The 24,237-nt window shown below is 43.8% G+C and overlaps 1 protein-coding gene across 1 annotated transcript; it reads left to right on the top strand.

Annotated features, from left to right (window-relative positions):
* Positions 1–18,016: 18,016 nt before the first annotated feature.
* On the top strand, positions 18,017–19,043 carry LOC144366734 (olfactory receptor 2T5-like). Its single transcript, XM_078021461.1, has one exon. It carries the CDS (start codon positions 18,096–18,098, stop codon positions 19,041–19,043), a length of 948 nt encoding a protein of 315 aa, XP_077877587.1. The 5' UTR covers positions 18,017–18,095.
* Positions 19,044–24,237: the final 5,194 nt, after the last annotated feature.

The raw sequence follows: 24,237 nt of genomic DNA, 5'->3' as shown, positions 1-24,237 counted from the left end.
AAATCATTAAAATATGGATAAATGGGTCAATAGTTTCATATATTTTCTTTTTTTAAATTTTATTACATAAGATCAGGAAAAAAGCCTTTAGAAAAGTTCAGAGTTGATTCTGATACATTTGGTTAGTATTTCACAACACAATAAAGCAAAATAATATTAAGGAAGAAATTGAAAACTGAATCAGAAGAAAAATCAAGATGAAAATTAATCAGAATTTTGTTGTTGATGTATTCATTTAGAAACAATCATAGAAAAGGCCAACCAAGAATATGCATCCAGGTTTAGGGTTATGGTTAGGATTAGGGTTATGCTTTATGTGGCCTTAAAAAAATAAAATCATTTAATAAGCTGAGATATTCATAATGAATATGCTTTAGTGTGATAATCTTAAAATTAAAATGTCTTTGTGACTACAATTCATAATATTATCAATGATAATTTTAGCAGATAACTAAATGACATAAATACACTTTAAACTAATTGATGACTATTATCTCTAAATTAATTATAACGTAACTTTAATATATCAAACATTTTTCCACAGTATGTTTGCCTCCAAAACGTAAAGAAATTCTACTTACCTTTCTGCTTAATTAGCAGTTCTGTATGAAATGAGATAATATACAAAGGTAAGCCCACAGCTATCAAAGTCTGGGAGACTTGCTAGAGAAGCAATCTTGACTCGATTCTTTCAAGCCTTGACTTTATAAAAGATTAGCCAGATATGAGATAAGAATGAGGAGGAGGCAGAAGAGATGCTGAGATGGTGTTTCCTTATCATCCCCAGGTGGTTTTCTGAGACTTGCAAAGCACTGTGGAGGGCCATTGCCTGTGGCCTGTGTCCACTCCTGCCTCAGGTTTCTGCTCTTTTCTGTGGGGCTCCCTGTAAGATATTCTTCAAAGAACTCATCTGGTTCTTCTGTGAGACCTGAGCACTAAGGGACAGGGACAGGGTCCCAGGACCTGGGCAGGAGTAGGTGTGGAAAGAGTGGAAAGAGTCAGGATGCCCTGGACCAGCCAGTCCATCTGCAGGGCCACAACTGGAAGAAATCCTGGGCATTGCAAAGATGTTGTTGTCCTTGAGCACTTCATAGGGTGTGACTTGGTGATGATAAAGAGCAATGATTCTTTGGTTATTGGTGTGTGGGCATGGGGAAGGATTCTAAACCCCAGAGGGTTAGAGAGGATCCTCCAGGCACAGAGAGGAAAATGCAAAGAAGGCTCTTCACATACAATTAGGGAGTCTTCCTTCTTCTCAAACCCAGGGAAAGGAGTAAGCAAACAAAACCAGCAAAATAATGAGCAAGAAATAAGAAGTGGTAACAGCAGGCATTGGTAGAGCGCTCGATTGTGGAAGCGGGGGGGGGGGGGAGGCTGTTTTCAGATTGGCTCCTTTTCTAGGATTTTATGGATTTACTGCAACCTTTCCTTTAGCATTCTTTCCAGTTTCTACAACCAGTTTCTTTATTCCTCGGAATCAAAGTCATATTTACAACCTGGAAGGAATAACAGAGATAATAATCCAACAAAGCAAAGGGATGCTTGATCAAGCTCATTAGGGACACTAAGAATCCCAAACTCCCTATTGATATTTATTAATATTTTCTTCCTCAAATCTGTTCTTCAAAATCACCTGGCCTTTAAATTGTAGCCAAATACTTTAGGAGAAAGGAATTTATGAATGACTCACCATGTGTCCCATGAGCCTATCTTAAAAACAAATATGTGCCCAAGTTAAAAGGTACTTGTCTAAAATCCTGACAGTTCATTGTTCCACAGGCCACCAAAGTCTATGACTTGTGTAAGTTGGGATTTACGTTTTCGATGTGTATGAGCTCAGAGATGTGGCTGTGCTCAGAGTCACAGTTGACAGGGATGAATGATCTCGGCTTGTGATTCCATCCATGTCAGATTGGGATGGGTCAGATGGGTTTGCCTGAGCACCCTCTCCCTCACCCCTTCTCTGGGTGCCCACCGTGGTACAGGAGAGAGTTATGGGTTATGGTACAGGAGAGTTATCTGGGTTATGGGGCTCCCTGGGGGAAACACTGCCACAGGCATTAGGCATTTCTTTTTAAATAATTTTAAACTGTCTGAAGGATAATTTCTCTAATATTATTAACTAATTGGAGGTAGAGGAATGGTCAAGACCCAAAGGATATTTACCACCAACATTGTGTTTCTAAGCTCAGGTAGTATCGATGATTGTTACCCACGTTTACTTACCTGGAGGGGCTCTTCACCTGAGAAGTGGCCTGCAGAGATCACACTTGCACTTCCACTTTGTTGGGAATCTCTGCCTGCTCTGGAGACCTGGAGACCTGCTTTTCTGATCAAGCTCAGTATCTGCCCCCCAGAGCCCTGGACTAGGACACAGGGCAGTGCTGCCCCTCTCTAATTTCCTCAGAACTGCTTTACCCTGTAAGCCTAGTGCCTCCCCCAGGGCCAGCCTGCTCTTCTAGGAACATCTTTGCAACAGCAGCAGGACCAAAGGTTCTCATCTTCAGCTTGTAGCATCTTAATCATAATCCTTGGGATGAAGCAGGTGCACTTACCTGGTCCAAATAGACCAAGTGAGTGAAACTGGAGTTTCCAAATGGCTCTTTTGATTTTAAAATCAAAGCAGAATAAATTGTCCTCCTCTCAGAAATAAATCTCAGTCTATTTATTCTTCTTACATCTTCTTCTCTATTTGTAAGGCCCACAGGTAGGTAAGATCCAGGTGTGGACACACTTGGTAACTGCTTGTCTTCTTGCTGGATTTGACCCAGTCCTCAACCTTGGACTATTCTCCTACATCGAGTTTTAATACAATGACTTTAAACTCTGATGTTTAAATGCTTCTCAATGTCTTCCTAAACCATCAGTGTGGTTCCTGGCCCTGCAGTGTCAGCGTCACACATTAGCTTGTAGAGTCCTCATTTTTAGGACCAGCCTGGACCTACTGAACCAGAAGTTGGCATAGGGCTCAGCTCTCTGCACTTTTAACAGCTGAAACTGTGGCACCCCCAAGTTGGAGACCCTATGCTCTATGGGGTCCTCATAGAAGACTTGCTAGGCAGTGTGGTATGGTGATTCTGCCTGGGTTCTCTGGAACTGCCAAAGCACAGCTGCCCCTTGGAGATGTTGCTGGAAGTGTGCACACAGGCATGTTAACCTAGGCAGGTGGCCTGTCTTCACCCATGCTATTCCTGATCTGCTGCTAACACGGATGGCCTGAGTTCCTTGGAACTTTTTGAGCTCTCCCACTTCCCACACCTTCTCATGCTGGACAATGTGTTCCAGAGTCCTAATGGGGGGATGAGGTTCTGTGAGTAAAAACTAAGCCAACTCACCATGCTTTGTCTTGAGTAGACCTAAGATAAGAGAAGAAAGATGGATTGATTGGTGAGACTCACTGGGGCCTTGGGGAGCTGCCTTTCAGCTCACAAGAGCTCTGCAGATCCAGTTAGATACCAGGTCTCCACAGAGTTTCTTTCTGTAGTTGAAGCAGCCCAGAAATGTCCACATTCCTTTCTTTCCCAACTACAGAAAGCAGAATGCAGGGGGGAAAAAAAGGCAACAGAAAAAAAAAGCAACATTTTAATCCAGGAGTGGAGTTCAGGGCTTTTACCTCCAAGCCCAATGTTATGAGGAAAGCAGCTTTGCCTGCTCTGGTGCAGACTCTTTGGTGCTTTAACCATTGTGAAGTGAGTGGCCCAGTGGCAAAAGCTCTATTCCACAGCTGTGCCTTCCTCACCTCCGCTTCCCAGGCTCTGTTTCACACCAAATGGAACCCTAGAATTAGGCAGAGGCTCCCATGCCTCCACCCCAGCTCCAGCTGTTCCCTAATCCACTTCCTCCTTCTGGGAACTCACATCTGACAATGTTGAATATTAATGAGTCACACACAGTTTGTCTGTTTATGTTTGGCTTGTTTTTCTATGTAGTATTTTGAAAGTTTATCTCTATTAGAGAATATAACAGAACTTGTTTTTTGTGTCTGAATCTATGCCATATTTGTTCATCCATTCATATGACCATGGATGCCTGGGAACACTGGCACAAAAAGACTCAACAGATGCCTGTGGCTCTTGTGAGTAATGTCACATGAACGCTCAAGGGCAGGTGACCTCTGTTGTTGACACTGTGGGCACACACCTGAGGGGGATTGGTCCTAGGATAATTCTGTGCACAACTTTTTGAGAAAATGCCAGGCTGCTTTTCACCAAGACTGCAGCATTTTAAATCCCATTAGCAATGTGCAGGACACAGAAAGAGGAGGAGGACCCGCAATGGATGGCGTGAGAACCACCTCACACTCTCAGTGACCTAAGGTCCTCCCATTAGCCCAGCTTTTCTGTTGTACAACCCCGAGGACCAAGCAGAACACAATGGGCCCTGGTGGTAACAAGACCAGGTCCCAACCACTGCAGCATTTCTGGACTGGACCTCACACCAGGCACCAGGAAATTTAGAAACTGGAAAATGTTACTTTCCCCATGGGAACTAGAGTCACACCTGTGTTTCCTGTACCGTTGACTTCTCCAGACACCTAGATACATGGACACTTGCTTCTCAATTAATGCACGCTAATGGATAAATGCCCACATTTCAGCATGAATATAGACATTTCTTGATAAATCAGTCATTTTTGACTTGAGGGTCTCACTGTGTTGCCAGGTTGGTCAAGCCATTCTCCCTCCTTAGCCTGCCACGCTAGGACCACAGGCATGCACCACCACACCTGGCTCAAATCATTCTTTTTTATTTTCTAAGTTTTATTTCTGATTGTTTTCAATAGGTAATGCATGTGTGTGACTCACAAATCAAAGGGATACATAATAAGATACACTTTGTGGGGTTCCCTCAAACCTGTGCCCAGCTACTCTACCCCCAAAACCAGAAGTCCTTCCTAAGTAGAGAGGTAATGGAAACCAATTTGAGAAACCCCAGGCTGTCCTCATTTTATTTCATTTTTAGTATAAATACTAACAGGGATCTCTTTCATTCTAAAAAACAAATGTTTAATTTAGACAAATATTATGCAGTTACACTCTCTACATTTAACCACTTTCTATACTTTCTTCAAATTTGGTTTATGTAGAATCAACTTAATAAGAGTATATATTCCTTTTCCCCTTTATATGATAAATCAGTGTGATAAGCCTATTCCACACACTTTTGGGTTTAATTTTGTTTGAGCTGAAAGAGTGCATATGTGGACCCAAAACAATGTATCTTAAAAAAAGAGCTTATTCAGTGTAGTGAAACAATTGTTTTGGACATATGCTCCTAACAATTGGACACGTACACACACTCATACACACTCTTTGATATTTTTCTGTAGTTCAAGCTGATATAATTACCAAATTAAAATAATACGAAAGGGAAACAGTGAAGATCATAATTTGAATGAGATATTTTGAATAAATGATGATTGGTGACATTGAAGTAGTACATTTGGAAAAATTTTCCAAATTATCAGACATGTTGTCAAATTATTTGATCAATAACCAACATTCTTTTTATATTTTTCTATTGGATTCTTTTCTGGCTTCCAAATACTATTTTTGGTTCCTTCAAACAACTCTCCATATTAAAAAGAAACCTGTCTTCTAAAGTTGCACAACATTAGTAACATCACGTTTTGGAACAAGCCATGTGACACTCTGGGCAGGGCTCTGTCAAATGTCCCTTGCAGGGACTGGGGCCCAAGAGCAGCACGTGCACAGGGCAGGCATCTTTTCCCACCCTGGTTTCTGTCCACCCTGTATGAGTACTCCCTTTGCAGGAGTAGGGGAAGTAAATCGTGCAGGTGGCTCTTCAGGATACTGCAATGGGGTGAGCATCCGTCAATGAGGGGTCTAAGCCAGCCACATTTTGGTCCTACAGGAGGGCTGGTCAGGGCCTGGACAGCACTGGCATTGATGCTAATGGAGGGAAACCTTCCAACAAACTGGGGGATATGCTGGAAGGCAAGGCAGGCAAGGTCTCAGCTCTTCTTCCAGCCCTCCTGGAAGTGATTCTTTCTGAGAAGCATTTTCCCTTCACTGCCCACAGATGAACAGTTGGTTCCCATCCTGAACAGTTCCCTGGGCTACCCAGGTTTCCAACAGCTGGCTTCAATCCCAGCACTTCCCACCTGGAGTGAGAATCGGGGCATAGAAATGAATTCTCTCAGGAGATGCTTTCTTTGGAGACTGGGAAAAGGTAGGCAGGCGAATGCAGCCCTGGCCTGAGTGTACTTTAAATCTGCCAAAATCCTGTGACTGTTCCCAGAGGAGTTACCTGAGCCTGATCCAGCATGCACCTTTCAAAGTTAGAAAACACTGGCACTCTGAGGAGAGGAGAAGATGCCCTAAAGCTGACCAAGGGGTTCTGCTAAGAGAAAATGCCACAGCCTTTGGCCATCTTTGGATGGAGAGACAGATAAATAGACAAACAGACAAACACATACATCCATAGGAGGTTCTAGCTTTTGAATGCAACTATTTAAGTGACGGATCTGAAAACAATCCCACAGACACACACATACTTCTCGTGACGAGGTGGCTGCCTCAACCAGGAAACCTGTCATCCGAGAAAGACGCAGGCCAGAAGATGAAGGTGAATTCTGTTTCCTGTTCAGGTTATTATTTCTCAGTTTTAATTCTGAAGACTGCCCCTCATCCACTCCTGACTTTCTTGCAAACCTTCCACAGCAGTCCTTCGGTCTGTCCCCACTTACCTTTGTCTTTCCTGGTAAGCAGGAACACAGCACAGATGGCTGCAGCAAGGACCAGGACAGATACAAGCACGGCCAGCACCACCATCCAGGTGCAGGAGCTGGGGAACAAGCCCTCTGCAAAACAGGACACTCTCTCAGGGTCCCTGGACCACGTGTCCTTCTGGAGACACTGTCAGGAATGGCCTAGTTTCCCAGTCTGGGCCCCTCTCCTGGTAATCCTGAGGAATCAGGGACCCTGAAGAGACTCCTGCTGCCCTGCAACTCCAGAGGTATGGAGACACAGAGGATTTATTTTAAAAATTGTAAGAAATTTTAAACACAGTGATGATACAAAACCAATTCTTCAGCCACCTATGTATTGAGAACATTTCTTAAAATCAACACAAATTTCTACATATCTATGGGGTACTATGTGAAGTTTTGATACACATATGCAGTGTTTAGTGTTCAAATTGGGTTAACATTCATCTCTCTTCAAATGTATTTCTTCTTGGTGAAAACATACAAAAACCTTTCTGCTAGCTTTTTAAAACTGTGGTGTACTTCATCATCATCTATTGTCACCCTACTGGACAACAGAACACCCAGACCAATTCCTTCTTTCTGATTTCTTCCCCATTGACCACCTTTTCATTATTATTTGACTAACATTAGCATCTCTGTATTGTGACTTGTAATTATTTTTTAATAAGTAATATCTTCAAAAGCACCACGTTTCTCCTTCTATCCACTTCTCCCCCTCTACTTGGTCATCCCTAAGGGACTTTGTCACGAGGCCTCTCTATGCAATTAACTTTTACATATATGTATTTGTGATCCTAGTAAAAATACAGAGGAGTCCTGGGAGCTTCTCTAGGATCGAGGAGGGGTTGTGATGGTTTGGCAAATAGGTTTCCTGTTCAAGATTCTAGAAACAGAATTCTACCTCCCCTCAGGGCCTCTTCTGGAATGGACATGGCCAGCAGTACATAGAGACTGTAGTGACTATTGGGCAAATATTTTTAACAATGGGTCAGTTCAAGAGAGGCATCAAGGCCACTCATTGAAGGACTCTATTTAACTATGAAGCACTGTATACTTGGAATTCTGTAAGAGAGTACATCACTAACTACACACCAAATATAATAAATATGTGAGTTGATGAATGTTAATTAGCTTGATTAAGGCAATACTTCACAATGAATGTGCATATCAATGTCACCTGTCATACCTTACATAGGGGACATTTACTGTCAACAACTTTTACTTAATAAGATTGGTTCAAAACACTCCTTAGGACACTATTGTTGATGGATTACCTTGATCCAAAAATCTTAGCAAAAGGCTTATAAATGAATCAATTGGAAAATTATTACTTATATAGTAATTGCTTCCAACATAAATATGAAGAACTATATTCTTTTTCTATTTTATCTTCTACATTTTCATTTTCAAAAATTCTGTATTACTATAATTTTTGCTGCTCTAATCCCAGCTCATCATTTCCTGTTAAATGTTTATTCATTTCTCCACTGAATAGTTCTGAGCAGGAGGCTCCATCCCTTTGTTCTCCTCTGAGCTTATGTTATTAAGATTAATACTTTTTTAAAGAAGTAATTTACTCCTCTGACATTAGTGCTTGTCTTCTTCATGATTCCAACTTTTCAAACAAATGTGACTTCCCAGACTAAGGCACAAAAGAGTGTTGACCCAAAGTCCTTCCTTAGTACTGTTCTAAGAAGAAGGAATATGAAAGAGGAATAAGGAGGAGAAATATGAAATAAGCCCAGTGTCTTCAGGGGCTTACCCTCCCAGGATGACGCACATGACCAAAGTCACACACAGTGAGTGGGAAACTTGGTACAAATGCCTCAGGCATGGCTTCCCAGAGGGGACGATGCTAGTGTCTGAGCATGCAGGTGTGGCACCCAGCTGGGAACAGGGAGGAGGAGGGAACAGGAGGGTGAATGTCCAGAGCCCTGCTGTAGACCCGCAGGTGGGCAGAGAGGAGGTAGCAAAAGGTGACCCTGCAGGAGCCAAAACAGATGGGGTGTCAGGAGCACCTTCTGCAGACTTACAGACCTCAAATCCAGACATTTACTATTAAAGGACTGTGCACTGAATCATCTGGGCAGACTTCATGCCTGCACAGTCACTGTGGGAGGGCGCAGATCCTGTGGGATCTTTTTGTGCCAGTGACATGACTGTATCAGCTAACCTCATAACACTCTATGGGGAGACCCTCTCATTCCTGCTCCCTAACACTTGGGCACGGGGAACAGGAAGGTAAGTCTCACCCAAATCTGCAAAGCTGGAAAGCGATATGGAGAGGAACCCCTCAATTCATCAATGTCAACTGCACTGCACTTGTTGGCAGTGGTTTCCCTGGGCAGTGGGCTGGATGGTCAGAGGAGAGCACTGGCAGTGTCCTACAATGCTCCCTTACTCTCTGAATGCTTTTGCACAGGCAGGCATTCATATTCTTGTAAAATAAACCAATGACATTTCTTTGCCATGGAGAGAATTATAAAACAGGACAGAAGACATGTTTTCCTAGCTCTCTGGGTAGGAGGAGTTGCAAACTGGCGAATGGCTAAATCCTTCTGGGTTGTCCGTGGCGAGCCTTTGCTACCCACACCCTCTCTCTCAATGGCCAGATCTCAAGAATGTGATGTGGAGGGCACTGACCTGCTAAGGAGACACACACTCCCTTCTGAGAGCTGAGGACGGGGTTTCTTATGAAGCAGGACACATTTGCACTCAAGCTCTTGTCCACCATGATGGAGGTTTGCACTCCAAACAAGCCGTCTCCATCTGTGGTCCTGGTTTCTGAGGCTGGGGTCAGGTGCTCATCCAGAGAGTCCTCCCAGTGCACCTCAGGCTCTGGATATAACCCCATGGATGTGCAGGTCAGCTTCAGGCCATCGGCATCGTCAATTTCAACATGAACATGAGGGGTTGACCCCGAGCCTGGAAAGTGAAGAGGCAGACACAGATTCTTCAAGTTCTGAGCCACTTCAAGTGGTGTGAACTTACGTCTGCTGGTCATCTTTGTAAACTGGGAGTGGGACTAAAACTAATCAACCAATCCATAAATAAATACTGGCCACAAAGGACTTTAGGGGGAATAAAAGTAAATCACCCATGTCAACATTTAACATACGAGTCCCTATTGTCCTTTTTATTTTTCCTCTCCACCCTTTGAAGCCATACTTATCATTTTATCTGGTTATTTGGAAAACTGGACATCAAACTCGTTATCAATCCAGGACCAGCCTGTGCAGCTGCCCTTGGTGGTGATGAGGACCCAGCAGGAGTCCCACATCTGGCCTCCAGGCCTTCATCCTGGCCCTTCTCAGAGGAGCTCACCACTATGTTCCTGGATATGGTCGGGGCCCTTCGTCAGCGTGGCCATCCCTTGCTGCACAGGCTGCGGAGCACTACGTGCCTGGATGAACTGCGGCATGGACTTGCCTGTCACTTAGGGTCAATTAGGTTTCAATGTGAAAAGCAGTTTGCACCCAGCAGCCGCCACTCTGGACCACGCAGACCTGGGCAAGGTAAGCCTACCTGTGGCAGTGGCCACCCAGGAGACCACACGCCCCAGCACCTTTGGAGCTAGGAGTGGCCTGGAGCTTCCCACAGAGGCTGAGTGGCAACTGCAGTGCTGTGGACTCTGTTTCTAAGGAGAGGTGCCCCTGCCTCCTGCCCCTTCCTCTTTCCTGGGGCTGCAGTGCAGGGAGACTGGGAATCATCCCTGGTAGTGAAGAAGGAGTCCATGCCATGGTGGGTGCAAGGTCAACATGGACTGTGGAACCTCACAGATCAGCTGCTGCGGCACATCTGTGCCCAACACCCCTGCACTTGAGGTAGGAAGCTCTGCTATAGGACACTCGTTTGCAGGTTAGTGAATAATCACAATCTTCGCTAACAGAAATGATAAGATACAAACAGATGTACCTGGGGTTAACCCGCCCATTGTGGGTTGAGTTCGGTTTCCTATAAAGACATGGTCAAGTCCTCACCCTAATACCTGTGAATGTGACATTCTTTGGTAACACGATCTTTTCAGATAATTGGTAAAGTCTAGGTTGAGTTGGATTACGGTGGGTCCTGATCCCATATGACTCGCAACTTTTTAACAAGAGAAAAAAGTTAGACCTAGGAACACAGGGACATTAGCCAAGCAGATGTGGAGTTTGAGACTGGATGGTGAAGCTACAAGCCCAGGGACAGCTGGGTTTCCAAAAGCTGGATCAGAGAGGGAAGCTCTCCCCAGGGGCCTTGGGGCCTGGCTCTCCAACTCCTCGATTTGAACTGAAGGCCTCCAGAAATGTAAATAAATCTAGATAAATAAACAACTTCTGTTGTTTCAAGCAGACTTGTTTGTGGTGAGTTGTTAATGGAAGCCCTGAGAGTCTATTGATGTCCTCATGAGTTCAATAAAGATGGGCTTGTGTTTCATATATTCTAAAAATACAGAGCTCAGTTAGCAGGGCTTTATAGAAACATGGCGTCAAGGTGCCAGATTTTCTGGGGATAAGAGAGTAAGGTGGTGCTCTGAGTCAGGCCACTGTCCCCTGTGTTACCTACTTTGAGAATCTGAGATATTAACTCTGAGACCATCCTGGAGGGAAACCCATGGTTTTTGCTAGTGCAAAGACACTGAGGATATGACTTGACACCAAGGCTTTAAGTGGTATTTCCTCTCTCCTAGAGGAGAATTTCAACATCTGCCTGCGGCTCCCCCAAGATGTTAGTCCATGGATCTGTGCTCCTGTGAAGCTGGCTGGGAGTGGGATAGGGATGAGCCTTGGCTTTAAGAACTCAGCTTCAGAATTCACTGAAGGCTGGAGTTCTGCAAAGATTTGCACCTGCAGTACCCACTGATGGTTAAAGATGGGAGACTGTGTGGGGTCTTACTAAACTCAAGGTGTAGGAGAACCTTTTCTCTAAGACACAGTACACTGGGGCTGCCCAAATAGATGACATTTCCAGCAGGCACTGATTTCTGACCTTGAACCAAACTTCACTCCTCTAGGAGGGAGGAGCAGGTGAAGATATGCGGGCCAGAAACCACACAACCTAGACCACCACAGGACACTGAGGCCTTCTGGAGAAGAGGGCCACAGGCTCAATCCAAGGACCTGCTATTCACCTGGAGCTGGGCTCTGGTGAGACCTCCTAACCTGGCGCAGCAGCCAGCACCACACTGCATGGTGTGGAGTCCAGTGGGTGTGACCCAGAGGGCTCAACCCAAGACACCTGGTCTAGACAGGCTAATGGACATGCTCACTGGGAGGAGGTGAAGAAACAGGCTATTTCATTTTCCTGGCTTAAGTAAAGAGAACAGCAGGTTCTCAGAGTGATGGTTCCCACTGTCATCACCAGGACATGATGGAAACTGCAGCCTGCCTGGAGGTGTGCCAAGGGTTGCTGCCTCAAGTAGGCAGCAGAGAAGCCTTTCTTTGGAGGAGCATCTCATGTTTAGAAACATATTTTGTCACTTACTATTGCAGTATTTTTACCGTTATGGACCTCAGGGCCTGTGATAATTTGGGAAGGCCTGGCCCTTCATGAATTCTGGCTTCACCATGTGCGGTGTGCTGTGAAAGTTGCATCCTAAACTCAATACCTACTGAAATACCAAGCACTCCACCCACAGAGAAGAAGTCAGTAACCCACTTTGGGCACAGTGGGGACCCAGAGCATGATAAGGAGCCCAGTGGAACTCATTGCTATAGCTAGTGCTCCATGCCAACAGTGCCCTAGGGGAGGCTGACATGAGTTCCACCTCGTTTTCCTCAGCATTCTACCTGCACTTTGTGCTTGAGTGGAAAGCTCAGTTGCACTTGCCCTGACTTGGGGAAGCCGTGGGAGTGGAGCATCGGGGCTGCCCCCTGATTGATACAGGAGGTGAGCAGGTCCAACCTGCCCTGCCTTCGGAAACTCAGTAGGCTCAATGCCCTCCAATGGTGGTGGCTGCTTTCTCATGAGGCCCCCTGTGAGGAGGGAGATACAGAAACTCTTTTTGAGGCCTTAAGACTTGTGTGAAGGGGTCTAATCCAGGCTCAGCCTCTCACTGAAGCTGGGCCCTTCCTTCCTCCTTCACCTGGCAGGACAGATACTTTCCTGGGGTTCATATCTGAGCAGGAGAAATATAGAAAGGCATGAACTTAAGCAGGACCCAAGTAAACTAGAAGGCAAAAGTAGGCAGCACCACATGTCTGGATGTTTTCTTGGTTTTTAATGGGTCCTTCATTTATTCCTCTACCATTCCGGAAAACAGCATGAAAAGGAAAACTGAAGTCTTTATTGAAGTTGGGACCCTAGTATTTAGATGGAGATGGGAGATGGGAGGATTCCTAGCTACTCTCTGAGTTCCAACCACTGACATTTGACTAATGAAGAGCCTTGTAACTGAGTGTCTGCCTGAGCCTGCCACTTCCTTCACATTACTTTTAACACTAGGAAGAGAATCTTCCCAGTCAGGATCCCTGAGGAGGAAGTGGGGCAGCTGCCCAGGAGGCCTGAGCCCCCTCTGCCCTGGAATACCTGACCTTAGGCACCAAACTCATGTCAATCAAGTAGGTGGGAGTCCACAGCCACTGTTTGTGGTCCATTGGGATCTGCTTTCCCTAGCTCTGCTCTGGCTTTTTAGCAGTTGATCCCTGTTTCAAGGACTTGTTGGCTTTTATATGTAGGATTAAATTGCCTAACCACTTCGCTATTTATTAATACCTTCTATTGTTGATGAACACACATGTTGCGTTCCACGACTAAACACTCAGGTGAACTGGGTGAAGAGGGCTGCATAAAATAATCACACAGAGTCCACAGGGTTCTGTGGAGCCTAGAGTCCAAAGGACCCCTGTTTTCTCCAGATGCTTCAGCTGCTAGTGACCACCTCAAGAAACAGCAGAAAAGACCCAGATTGTTTATTCCACCCATCCCACAATGGTCCTTAGGCTGTAACTCACAGCCTTACAGGAAACCAGGTGACCCAGGAGGCAGGACAGGCCATCTGCTGGTCAGGTGGCTGCAGGAAGCAGCCTGACCAATAAACAGTGTGGTAGAACGAGGCCATTACAAAACCTCCAGCTCAGGGGAAATGACTAACATGGCTCCAGAATGTACACAGGGGCAAAGCTGAGAGGGAATTGGTGGCAAAGTCCAAGATGGTGGTTCTGCTTCTGACTTCCTGTTTTATCTCAGCTGCTATGACATGGTGTACACTCAAAAGATGCTTAAAACACCTTCAGCTTGTAGGCAGGATAAGACTTTATTTAATTTTACTGCATTGAACTCAGTACTTCAGGCATGCTAGGCAGGAGCTCTACCACTGAGCTACATGTCCATTCTTGGGAATTAACATTTAAAGCACAATTTTTATCTAGGTGACTATTTAAATTCTCATTAAAGCAGTTTGTGCTTTGAGACTTTTCAATAATTTGCATGTCAGTAATTAAAATTTTAAAAAGATTAAAATTAAATTCTAAACCAGAGTGACCTAGAAAGCCAGTGAATGACATGAAACAAGGAGCACAAGCAGTGAGGTGGGGGGAAGTTCAGAGGGGGACCCACAGCACTGACCAGGGTGATGGTTTTGACACATCAATTGAACTCTGAGCTTCAGGTTACATCCCCATGAATGATAGTGTCTCACAAAATCCACCTGAAGATCACACGAGTACACACACACACACACACACACACACACACACACACACACACACGATGTGTTTGATAAACCAATCCAGACTAACTCCTCCTACATGCCACTGGTCAGGCGTTGAAGACAGTGTGAGAGTGGAGAGGACTGTTAACATTGGTGAAGTCTGGAGTTGAACAAAGTGGGAGAAAGGACAGGATGAGGATGACCCAGAGCTGTTCCCCAGAGAGCTCTGCTGCTTCCTTAGCTCTAACTGCAGTGTCCTCCAGGCCCAAGAGGATCTGTGAACAGACATGTCTCATCCAGTACCCAGTGAGCATCCTAAACCAGGAGTGACGCCACCCTCCTCTTCCTGATGACTTAGCCAAGCCACACTCCCTGGCCATCTGGGTGAGGCACAGCGTCCTCTGAGGTAAGTTCATCCAGGCAGGTGGCCCTGGAGCTCAGGGCCATGGCTGTGCTGGGCTTGCTGTCCTGCTGTTGAGGTGCTCTGAGGTGCATTTCCTCATCTTTCTCTATCACCTGTTTTTCTGGAAAAAAAATGTTTTCACCATAAAACTTTTATGTACATTTATTTACTGTAACATCTTAAATTTTGAGTTTTTATTTCCAATTATTTATGGACATATAATGTTATATATTGCTTCTTATGCTTCAGATGGTGGTAGGAAGCTGCATTACTTGCCCTGAGACTGCAACTTTGCAGAGGGAGAAGGGCTGAGGTAACTCCTGAGGTCGCAGTAATGCTGAGAGCAAGTGTCCTGAGCATCTTCATGTTTCCCAGAAGAAACACGGTGAGTTGACCAGACCCAAGCTGTCCATGGCAGAGAAAAGACACTGCGTTCCAAGAACACTAAGGCAGTGAGGTGCTCTGCTGCACCCTGGGGTGGGACACGGCCCTTCCTAGGATCACTTTTGTGATGTTAGGCAGAGACCCTGAGACCCTGGATTGTCAGTCTGTACTAGGAGGAAATCAGAAGAGTAGGACCTCAGAGGCTCTGGGGAAGGCAGAGCGTGGTCAGAAAATCCTGGGTGCTTCTGGCTAATAAGGTGGCTCTATGTTTGTCTACCAAAATTGTCACCAATTCCCCAAGTAAAAAATGTGCCAGGCTGTTCCATTGAAACCTATGCAGGTGCCTGGAGAAGAGTAAGAGAGCAGGTGAGACAGGCACAGGATGCAGAACAGACTGGGTCCCTGGTCCTCTGTGTTCTTGGGGTTCTGGGCTCTGGAACAGTGGAAGAGCCTCTCCCACACAGCCCACTCTCTCCTCTCTCCTCTCAGAAAATTCTGCTGCTGTCTTCACTGCAGCTGCTTGTGTCCATTCCTTGCTCCACTTTGTCCACAGAGGTTGATGGGACAGAAGGTGTGATTTCAGTTCATGAAAAAGATCTCAAATTCTCCAAAGAGCTCAGCCTTCATCTGCCAACAGGTTAGGATTTCATTGACAGAAAGTCTATCTGTCTATCATGTCTCTCTCCTCTATCATCCACCTACTACCCCGTACCCACCTACCATCTCTGTCCCTGGGCCTGCACCTCTCCTGCTGTCCACCTCTGCAGTGGGTCTCAGTCATGCTGCACCCTAGGGCTAGAGCATCAGAACCCATGTAGTGTGTCCACTGCTTCAGTGCCTCCCAGCAGGGGCTGTCAAAAGTGGACTATCACATCTGATTTAGGAAATACTACAAGGGAGAAAATGTGCTTCAACTTTCCTTTCTTAAAATAAAATACCTCTGAATTGTAGCTACTACTTGTCTTTCTATAGAGAAGAGACATCAGAACCTCAGGCTGATAGAGAAACAAATTTATCAGTTAAGCTTTCAGAGGCAGAAGATTGGAAAGATTTAATCTCTTTAATAGAAAACATGGAAGGAGCCATTATTGATTTCCTTAAAAAAGGTGGAAATGTTCATTGCCCTTTTTATTTATTTTGTCACTATATAAAAATCCTGCCTCAAATATTTTGGGTGGTGTTTTCCTTGTAGAGAAGTAGATTAATCCTGGAATTGCAGGCCAGGTTAACAAGCCCTTTAAAAGTGTCTAGCATCTACAGAGAGGTGGCAGAGCATCAAGACAGAACAGACAAATGTGACCTATCTCCGAGAGCTGTCTGTGTGGTTTTGTTAACTCACTCTCTCCATGAAAATTGATTGTGGCTATTGATAAAGCAGATGGTGTTGGAAAAACAGCCAAAGTCTTTCTGGTGAATAGCAGTAATCCTTGAATGCTTGTTCTCCACCTGAGATTGAGTGCAAATGACAGAGCTTGAAAATAAACCAGGCGGAGCCCTGGCTGTGCTGAAGCAGATGAGCCTTTCCTCAAAGCTGTGTTTAGTCAGGGTCAAACTGACAACTATCTCAGACCATTGTTTATGTTTGCCTTTATTTAAATATATATTTAGAGTTTATTCATTTTATATAAATAACACAGAAATTGTCAAAACTAAATACTTTCCTTTAAAGTTGATTGTAAGCTTTACTTGCATGTGTTTTCTTATGTAATCTTAAAAATCAAGTATTGGTTATATAAATAGGTACCCAAATTGGAGAAATGAAGTATGGAATCTCACAGTACAATAGCAGTGACAGGGGCTGGGGATGTGGCTCAAGCGGTAGCGCGCTCACCTGGCATGCGTGTGGCCCGGGTTGGATCCTCAGCACCGCATACAAACAAAGATGTTGTGTCCGCCGAGAACTAAAAAATAAATATGAAAAATTCTCTCTCTCTCCCTCCTCTCTCACTCTCTCTTTAAAAAAAATTCTCTCTCTCTCTCTCTCTCTCTCTCTCTCTCTCTCTCTCTCTCTCTCTCTTTCTCTCTCCTCTCTCACTCTCTCTTTAAAAAAATAGCAGTGACAGCCAAGTCTAGGACAGGTTCTGAAGAGTAGGTAGTGCAGATGTCAATCAACAGCATGCCTGTTTCTTCATTTGTGAAAATCAGAATTCAGGAAACTTTCGTTTCTTTGCCTTACTACAAACTAAACACACCTGGGGTCAGGTATCATTCTTATTATGTCTTAGGCAGAGTGGACAAGAAAGGGGAGGTCAGAGGTAGCAAGAGTCAAGGTTGGAAACCAGTCATGACCTTGGATGTTTATGGGTGGGTGCCCCTCAGGTCTCAAAAGGTTTGATCCTGTGTGAATACTGCAGTGTGCTGGAGAGAACAGCAGAGTCATTCCAGATTCACAGAACCTCCTGGCATGTACTGGTCCTATAGGCTTGGGGGGTTCAAATGTTAAATGTGCATTCCACAAATTATGTCTCAGCAACTTTTTAAACATTTCAAATATACCATATAGATCTGAGAGTCCTTAGATGCCAGCTAAAACCAGATTGTTAAACCAGAAAAATTAACACTTATTTCACACTTGGAAAATTTAAACTCAGGAATTAGTGATTCCCCTTGTTTGCAAATGTCCCCTACTTTTTTGAGTAATGATTCAGAAAATATGCACTTTTCATTGACAAACTTTTTTTTTTTCAGGAAGCTCATGAACTTGAACTGTTGAAACCTCACTAGAAGTTACCAACTCACTTCACCCAAAGGTGAGCTTCTAGATACTTTTTAAAAAATATTGTTTATTACAGGTCATCTGAACTCCTAGGATCTACAGGCTCTGGAACATCCTCTGGTTGGCACAATCAGGCTGGTGAACAGGTGTGTGGCAGCTAAGAAGTCACTTCAGCCCTCTGTACAACATTAACTCAAAGCTTTCTTGGTGGCCAAGGTGGAACATCATGGACATCACCACCTGGATAACCAACCACACAGAGTGGGCAGATTTCATCCTGGTGGGACTCTTCAGGAAATCTCAACACTCAGCTCTGCTTTGTGTAGTCATTTTTCTGGTTTTCCTGGTGGCTTTGTCTGGAAATTCTGTCCTGATCATTCTGATACACTCCAGTGCCAAACTCCATAGCCTCATGTATTTCTTCATCAGCCAGCTGTCCTTCATGGACATGATGTCCATCTCTATCACTGTGACCAAGATGCTCCTGAACCAAGTGCTGGGTGAGAGTACCATCTCAGTCCCTGAATGTGGGATACAGATGTTCCTCTACTTGACACTAGTAGGTTCTGAGTTTTTCCTTCTGGCAGCCATGGCCTATGACCACTACATGGTCATCTGCCATCCACTTCACTATCCAGTCCTCATTAACCATAGGTTGTGTCTCCTCCTGGCATCTGGCTGCTGGTTCCTGGGATCAGTGGATGGCTTCATGCTGACTCCTGTCACCATGACCTACCCATTCTACAGATCCCGGGAGATCCAGCACTTTGTCTGTGAAGTCCCTGCTGTGATGAAGCTCTCCTGCTCAGACACCTCGCTCTATGAGACACTCATGTACCTGTGCTGTGTCCAAATGCTCCTCATCCCTGTGACAGTCATTTACTATTCCTTCATCTTCCTCACCATCCACAGAATGAACTCAGCAGAGGGCAGGAGGAAGGCCCTGGCCACCCTCTCCTCACACATGATGGTGGTTACACTCTTCTATGGTGCTGCCGTCTACACCTACATGCTTCCCAGCTCCTACCACACCCCTCAGAAGGACATGATGGTTTCTGTGTTTCACACCATTCTCACTCCTGTGCTGAACCCCTTAATCTACAGTTTCAGGAACAAGGATGTCACTGGGGCTCTAAGGAAAATGTTGAGTGTTGAGTCTTTCAGGAAACAGTAAAGTAGGGGATTTGGGTTTCATGGTTTCTCCTTCTCTCCACGTCAGATGATGAAGATATCCTGGTGCCGTCTCTTGGGTTCCTACTCCACAGTACTGCACCCCTATGCTCCTCTCAGGGGTGAGCCTCCTTGTCCACTGCTTGTGCATTCAGAGTCTTCATGCAGCTCCATGAAGTTGACAAGGACTTTCTCCTTCTAGGAAAAAAATCATATTATTAGGAAACACATTGTTGATATTTAGAGGATGTGGTGATGAGTGTTCATCAAACAGAAAAAAGTTTTGTGAAGCAAAAGGAGTTACAGGGTTCCTCATAGGTTTGTAGAAGTTAAGGGTACATGGAAATTAGTAGAAGTAATCTATATCCTGCTAATACTCTGAAAATTTGAAATGCTGTATAAATAAATAGTTATATAACCATCTAAGAGTTAAATAACCAAAGATTCATTCTGTTTAGCTATAGTCCACTGATTCTTATCAAATATAGAGAGGTATGAATGAAGATAAAAACTTGTATATATGTAGGTATACAATGTAAAGTTTTAGCATTCGATATGCTGAATTTGATTACTAGAGTGAGTGAACTAACATATTCATTACCTCACAACTTTACTATAAGATTTGCTCTCTTTTTTCTTTGCACTGATCCCAGTTAAAATGTGCTCTCATGAAAAATTTCACACATACCACATGGTACTCTTAACCAAAGTCGTTGTGCTATGTTTTTTTAATTCCAGATGTATTTGCATTGTAATTGAAAACTTATTCTCCCTGTCAATATGTCCCTACCACCCCAGCCCTTGGCGACCACAACCTACTCTCTGCATCTGAGTCCCTCCTACTTAGATTCCACATAGACCTGAGGCCATGAACAGCTGGTCTTTCTGTGTCTGCCTTCATTTACTTGGCCTGGAGTTCTCCACCCATGGGATCTCAGTGGCAGTATCTCCTTCTGCAGACTGAGAGGCACCCATTCTATAAGTCTATATGCCTGAAGATATAGACACCTACATGCCACGTCTTCCTCATGTATCCACCTCTGCCAGACAAGAAGTTGGCTTCCATGTCTTGCCTCCTCTGGGCACCAGCACAATAAACATAGAGAACATGTTCTTGAGGATCTTATTTCACTACCTTTGGATACAAACCCAGAAATGGGATCACCAAGTCCCTTAGAAGTCCCATTTTTAGTAGATGTCGAAGGCTCAGGCAGCTTTCAATTATAGCTGCCAGAATACATGATTCCTCCACAGGGTGCAAACATTCTGTGTTCTCCACATGTTCTCCAATGTCTGACTTTGTGGTTTTGTCAATAACCACCCTGATGTGTGTGACCTGGTATCTCAAGCTGGTTTTAATCCCCTCTTCCTGATGATCCAAGATGCTCAGCAGTTTTCCATAAACCTTCGGCCACTTGCCTGTCCAATTCAGAATAATTTCTATTTTTTATTGAATTATTTGATTTTTACTGTCATTTTGCTTGAGTTGCTCTTGTAGTGTGGATTTTAACCCCTCATGTGGTATACAGTAGGCCAAAATTGTTTTCTGTTGGGTAGGCTGCCTGTGCATCTGGTCGATGTCTTTCTTTGCTGTGCAGAAGCTTTCTAGCATCTTGTATTCATTCATTTTAATTTTTACATGTTGTAGATTGTGTTTTCTGGTGTTGTCCAGAATATCATTGTCAAGACCATGTAAAGGACTGTTTCCCTTTGTTATTTATTTAGAGATTAAAATTTCATGTTTTACACCTAAGCCTTATTCTACTTGATTTAAATTGTGTTTGTGGAGTAAAAAGGACTTACTTCTGTTCTCCTGAGTAAGATGTCCAGCTTCTGCTGAGTCTTTCACTGAACTGACTCTTCTATCCCACTCCTATGGGATGTGGGACCCTCATCAACAACTGATAGCCTACCCATGAGTGAGTGAGTTTGGGGGCCTCTTAATTCCATTGATACACACTTCTGTACTTAGGATAGTGCAGTGGTTTTATTATTGTAGTAAAAATCACTTGAAATGGAGCATTACGGAGGCTCCAGCCTTGTTCTTCTCATCAAGGCTGCTTTGGCTATTTGGAGAATTCATGCATCCCTATAGTTTTTAGGACACTACTTTTTTATTTCTGTAAACAATGCCATTTACTGTAGTTATGCATCCCTGAAATTACATTACCTATCCCTCAGTTTACTGCCTATATTTGCTATTAGATTGGCGTGAAGAGTCTTCTCTTCACTGAGTAAACCAAAACTAGTGGCTGGAATACACTGTATTGGAATAAATAGCTATAAGTTATTGACCAAATTTTTTTGAATGAATGAGTTATAAAAAAGCATATTTAACTTTGGAAGTTCATAGGTATGTGAAAGAGGCCATGACAACAATCCCCAGCATAGTGAAACCCAAATAAATTATTGCTGTCTCAGTAGTTAACTGTACAAAAGCAAAAAACAAAACAAAGAAACAAACAAACAAAAAACTCAACTTCATTCAATAGAAATTTGAAAGGGGATTTTTTAGAAGTTCCCAAAATGTGCAAAGATTTTCCCAACAGAAACACACTGAAAGGAATCATTATATTTGTCAAAATAAACACAATACTTTAGAAAATTCTGATGAAAATAACCACTGAAATTAAATGTTATAGTCCATACTGCTCAGTTATTGATTTGAATATATAAACCATTGTATATCACTGTATATTTATGAAGAAAAGATTTCATTAGAAAAAGAGTGCAAAGAACATATTCATTCCAAAAAGTAGTAGTTACATAGAGAAACATGAAAATTATATAGCTATATTAGTAAGCAAGAAATGCAAGTCAAACATGATAACTCCAACAAATAGACTAATTTGGAAAAATACCATATTCTAGACTGGTGTAGATATACCATATTCCAGCTAAATGTTTTAGCATGATTTGGTGGTTAACAGAAAGCAACTTATTGCTATATATCAAAATGTTTGGATGACTATTCCCTGTAGGGAATTACTTTACAAAATAAACTGTGCAACTGGTTGATGTCTTTAAGACATCTGGTTGTTGTTTTTAAGAGAGTTTTTTCTGCATAAGCATTTTTATTTTAGCTCAGTTTATAATCGATGTATTTGAGCATAGAAAAACTGCACCTTTAGAAATGACTACATTCCTGTTTAAATCACCTGATACATAGTAACCACATTAAATCAGCTTAATAAAAGAAAACATCCCAAATTTCAAGCCAAAGAGACTTCATGCAAGGATTTGGCTACAAAGTGGCTATGACCTAAGTGAGGCTGGTGGAGCAGAAGGGAGTCTGTCAGCTAAGGACCCCATTCCTCCTTCTGCATCTGCTGTGCGATCTCTACTGAGTGTGGAGACTGTATGCCCAGCCACAGGCAGGATGCCATAGCAAGCCAGTGCCCAAGTCCTGTAGTGCTGCTAGAACTCAAAATGCCTTTTGGATGCTGGAGCCTGGAGCCAAAAGGGTTCCTATTTTTTCCAGGTGCTTCAGCTGCAAGGGACCATCTCCAGCAGGGAGAAAAGTCCCAGTTTCTTAGTTTCTCCCACACTTGAGAGGACACCAGGGCTGAATCCCACAGTGTTACAGGAAACCAGGGGGCAAGGAGGCAGGATAAGCCATCAATAGGCTGAATCGCTGCAGGTCACAGGTAGGTACAGCTCAGGAGGCAGCCTGGCCAACAGTGTGTCTGTGTGTGGACCCAGGTTGTCACAAGACCTCCATGTCAGGGTGAATAATAGGCATTGTTTCAGACACAGATTTAAAAAAAATTGAGAAAAATTTCACTGCAAATTTTGAGAAGGAACTATTGAAAAATAGATGTTGAAGGATCTTGCTTCATCTTCCTCTATTTCACTGTAGCTGCTACAAAAGGTGTACACTGAACAGATGTTTGAAGCACTTGTAGTTTGTAGGCAGGATAGGATTTATTTCGTTTTACTGCATAGCTAGTTATTAAACTCAGGGCTTCATGCATGCTCAGCAGGAGCCAAAATCCCTGAATTACACCACCACTCTTAACATTTAAAGCATGATTTTTATCTGGGTGAATATATTACAGTAAATATTTAAATTTTCAATGAAACAGTTTGTGTTTTGAGACTTCTCAATAATTTTCATGTCAGTAGTTGAAATAAAAACAAATACTTTAAAATTAAATTCTAAATTACAATGACCTAGATGTCCAATGAATGACAGGAATCAAGGAGCACAAGCAGGGACCTAAGAGAGTGAGGTGGACACTGGCTTCCAGGACACTGAGGAGGAGATGTTTTTCTTACACACACACACACACACACACACACACACACACACACACACACACGGTGTGTTTGATAAACCAATCCAGACTAACTCCTTCTACATATCACTGGTCAGGCGTTGTAGGCAGTGTGAGAGTGGAGAGGACTATTAACATTGGTGAAGTCTGAAGATGAACAAAGAGGGAGACAGGAAAGGATGAGGATGACCCAGAGCTGTGCCCCAGAGAGCTCTGCTGCTTCCTTAGCTCTAAGTACAGTGTCCTCCAGGCCCCAGAGGATCTGTGAACAGACATGTTTCATCCAGTCCCCTGTGAACATCCTAATCCAGGTGTGATGCCACAATCCTCTTCCTGGTGACTTAGCCAGGCCACACTCCCTGGCCATCTGGGTGAGATGCAGCCTCCTCTAGGGTGAGTTCATCCAGGCAGGTGGTCCTGGAGCTCAGGGCCATGGCTGTTCAGGGCGTGCTGACCTGCTGTTGAGGTGCTCTGTTAGGTACTCACGGCATTTCCTCATCTTTCTCTATCACCTGTTTTTCTGACAAATAGAAATGTGTTCTCATCTTCAAATTTTCATATAAAATTTATTTGCTGCAACATCTTAAGTACTATGTTTTTATTTTGGATTATTTTTGCACATAGGAGTATATATTCCTTCTTATGCTTCAGATGGTGGTAGAAAGCTGCATTAGTTTTCCCAAGACTGCAACTTTGCAGAGGGAGAAGGGCTGTCCTTGCTTCACATGGAGTTGACTCCTGAGGTCACAGCAATGCTAGAAACAAGTGTCCTGAGCATGTTCATTTTTCCCTGATGACACACACAGTGGGTGGACCAGACCCGAGTTATCCATGGCAGAGGGAGAACACTGCTTTCCAAGGACACTGAAGAAGTGAGGTGCTCGGCTTCACCCTGTTGTGGGACACAGCCCTCCCTATGAT

Source organism: Ictidomys tridecemlineatus, chromosome 1 (genome assembly GCF_052094955.1).
Source record: "Ictidomys tridecemlineatus isolate mIctTri1 chromosome 1, mIctTri1.hap1, whole genome shotgun sequence".
Lineage (NCBI taxonomy): Eukaryota > Metazoa > Chordata > Mammalia > Rodentia > Sciuridae > Ictidomys > Ictidomys tridecemlineatus.
The sequence above is the reverse complement of the archived record's forward strand: the minus strand, read 5'-3'. Positions and strand labels throughout refer to the sequence as shown.